Genomic DNA, 3337 nt, shown 5'->3' with positions numbered 1-3337 from the left:
AAGTCTACCAATAAAACACACAACTAGAAAGCACTTCAGAGAATTTAATTTAGTTGAAAAACTCTCTCCCCGTGATTCAGTTTTCATCTCTGAAGAATATGTCATCAGGCTGTAGTTGTGGCTCAAGCTGTTCTTGAGGCAGCAACTGCAGGGAAAGTCTCGACTTAATATTCCTACTATATAGAGGATTATAAGGCTGTCCTGTGCACGAAAATTCTTAAGATATTGGTTTCTGTTTCGGAAACTCAAAAAAACAAAAAACTTTTTATCATTTTTTCTCTAACACTTGTGCATACCAATTTAATAATACAAGCAAAGATTAAGAGAGTGTCATGTGGCCAAACCTGCACGGCTAATTTAGTCATCAATTTTCGTATTGGCAGTTGTGACAAATGTGCCCGGATGTAGAAAAGAGCACGACAGCTACCATCATTGAAGGGGTTGCACCAGTGAAAACGAAAGTCATCATTATATCCATTGCAACTAGTATTTTAGTGTTTTTTTGTTTTGAGTTATACGAGATGAAAGTCTTATGTATTTTGAGAGGGGGATTTCATCTATCCCAATAAAGTCTATAATTTGCTTCTTACTTTACGGGTTGGTTTGGCCTCCTCCTTTCCTTTGAAAGAGATCCCCAGTGCAGTGCCTATTCACTTTGAATCGGATCTTGCACTTTCAGATCAGTCCTATTAGTGCTTAGTCAGACCAGCATTTGAGCGAGATCTAATGACGGTGGTTCAGGAACTTCTACCTCTTTTCTGTAAAGTAATTACTACATTAGCCATAAAAGATGATTTTTGACCAATATATAGCCTACATAAACACACATTACATTTTGAACTTGTTAATTGAGGATCGTAGCTTCCTCCTCTCTGTCCACTTCTCGCTGCTTTTCTCGTCCATCTTGCCCTGAGCCGATCACAAATTCAATCGCAAGTATTTAAGCATCCATTAGTTAAGGGGTTCGTGGCATGAAGCGCAATTCAATTTACGGTAAGACTTAATCTGAACCGTAGTTCATATTCAAGTTGGTTTAGTAAGGGCATAATCGTGGGTGCTTGAAACCACATTTAGCTAGCTCCTTAAGCTTCCCACTTCAAGAGGGAATCTTTGTATTCGGTCCTAAATGGTTTCATCAATCTAAGCGATACTCTTTCCATGGTGCCCGGCTTGCTGGCGATAAACTTAACAGTCCATATCAGTTCCACTTATTCGTGCATGTTAACCAGTTTATTAAACTTATCCATTCTAGTACGATGACATCCATTTCAACATTCTCATTTACTTTATTTTCATCTTGCAAACATTTTATGGTCACAGGTACTTTGAGGAATCTGAGAAAAGCTTCGGTGCTGAAGGAGGTCATGGCTGCAAGTGCGGATCAAACTGTCAATACGACCCTTGCAACTGCTGATGCAGCGAAATTGTTCGAAGCCCCAAAAATCAATCATGGGTTTTATAAATGTGTTTAATAAAGATAAATATAATAAGACAACCTTAAATTCTGCAAATTCATTTACTGGATTTGTCTGATGTCTTCCGGGCGTTAATCTATCTGTGCATCTGTAATTCTTGTTTGCAATTTGATAACTGGCCTTGAATTTCCGTGTTGACGAGACATAAATTGTGTTAAGAGCAGTTGACATAGTCAATATAGCTCTTTAATTATTGTGTAAAGTATAAACCTCAAGCTTGACATACAGACAGGGCCACATAGACCATGTTCGTCCAAGGGCCGCAGGTGGCGTCCCCTATTGATTGGAAGTCTAGCTTTTTTAGAACCGTACAAAAATATTCTGTTTTATAAACCGACTAGGCAAAAGAAATTGGAGAGCCCAAATTCCATGTTCAACCGAATTGTGTGAAATCTCGTATGAAAGACTTCAATCGTTGTTTCCTTGCCATGAAACTATAGGACTCAGAAAAATTGAAGAGTTGAGGAATGTCATAACTCAGAAGGATTCAAGTAAACAGAGGCCCTTAATCGATAAGATGAAAAATTTCTACGATAAACAACAAAAACTGTTGAATTATTTATTCTTCTCCACCAAAAAAAGAACATCTACCATGAACAGCAGAATGTAACCTCTGTTCAAGGGAATATGCTCATAAAACCCAAGGTTATACTACAAAAGTAAACTACCAACACACCACAAAATCATCGACAGCTATCTAAACAGAGCCACAGAAATCAAGGCACTTGCTTTGTACTAAGTTGGGTATGAAAACAATCACACTTCTAGGAAATCTCTGTAGCACGAATACTTTAACTAGGGTAGTATGTCCGGTTGGTAGGAAAACAATTATAGTTCTAGGAAAAAATATAATGATGCACAATCAATAAGAGCAGAAAAGACGGTCATGACTGAGAGAGAGTCTCAAGTATTGGTATGGAGCTCATTGCAAGCCTATCCTAAAAGACTCCATTACAAACGCACGGGGTAAAATTAACCTTTAAAACTGACTAATAAATGAAAGGTATCCAATGTGTTCAGAAGCCCACAAGGTAGGCATTTCAAAAGCGATGAGGGATGCAGTATTCTATACATCCTCCTAGAATCTCATTCCTTCCCAAGTCCATGGACTTTTAAGAAACCAACCTCCATCCCACCCTACCCTGGGAATAAAAGAACTGTATAAGCACGACCATACAAGGAGGGGGAAATAGAAGTGTGACTAAAACCTGAACAAAGAATTAGACAAAGAAAAGCAACCGGTCCTTCATCTCTCAATTCAAAAGCCAACAAAAGTAACCATGTTAAAATTTACTAAAATATTAGGAAATTTTATTAAGGAAGAACCAAAAGGGATTTGCCAATGACTGCTATAGCCATTACTATTTCCAAGCCAGATGAATCCAAAAGCTAAGATGCTATACATCATTCTTGAAATCAGTCCCATTTACATGAATTCTAGCTAAAAATATTCCAGAGCTCGTGAACAGTACAGATAACACTACTTCAAAGCAAGATGAATCCAACAGCTAAGATGCTACATCATTCTTAAAATAGGTTCCATTAAAACAAATACTAGCCAGAATATGTTAAAGCCTGTGACTGCTATAGATAACACTATTTCAAAGCCAGATGAATCTAACAGTTAAGATGCTATATCGTTCTCAAATAAGTCCCATTAACATGTATACTAACCAAAAATTTATCCTCTTCATCATTTCCAAGTCATGATTGTGCTAGTTTCCAGGTTGTAAGGTACTAAGGTGTATATCATTCAATTAATTTTCTTCTCAGTCATGCCACAAAACGGCCAACCAGAGGATGAGCAGAACCAAATGCGCAAACATCTTTTTGACTTCACTATAAAAAAAAAAAAAAAAAAC

General features: G+C 37.4%; 1 protein-coding gene across 1 annotated transcript; it reads left to right on the top strand.

Annotated features, from left to right (window-relative positions):
- The first annotated feature begins 365 nt into the window (after positions 1-365).
- LOC111389458 (metallothionein-like protein 1) lies at positions 366-1587 on the top strand. Its single transcript, XM_023014373.1, has 2 exons — positions 366-456; positions 1323-1587. Exons 1-2 carry the CDS (start codon positions 393-395, stop codon positions 1412-1414), a joined length of 156 nt encoding a protein of 51 aa, XP_022870141.1. The 5' UTR covers positions 366-392; the 3' UTR covers positions 1415-1587.
- The last annotated feature ends 1750 nt before the right edge of the window (positions 1588-3337 follow it).

This window comes from Olea europaea, unplaced genomic scaffold, assembly GCF_002742605.1.
Source record: "Olea europaea var. sylvestris unplaced genomic scaffold, O_europaea_v1 scaffold592, whole genome shotgun sequence".
In the NCBI taxonomy this organism is placed as follows: Eukaryota; Viridiplantae; Streptophyta; class Magnoliopsida; order Lamiales; family Oleaceae; genus Olea; species Olea europaea.
Note: the sequence above shows the minus strand (reverse complement) of the source record. Positions and strands in the feature narration are given on the sequence as shown.

Coding starts and splice junctions, on each gene's coding strand:
- LOC111389458 (XM_023014373.1), top strand. CDS start 393: ATGTGCCCGGATGTAGAAAAGAGCACGACAGCTACCATCATTGAAGGG. Junction 457..1,322: donor AGGGGTTGCACCAGTGAAAA/CGAAAGTCATCA, acceptor ATGGTCACAGGT/ACTTTGAGGAATCTGAGAAA.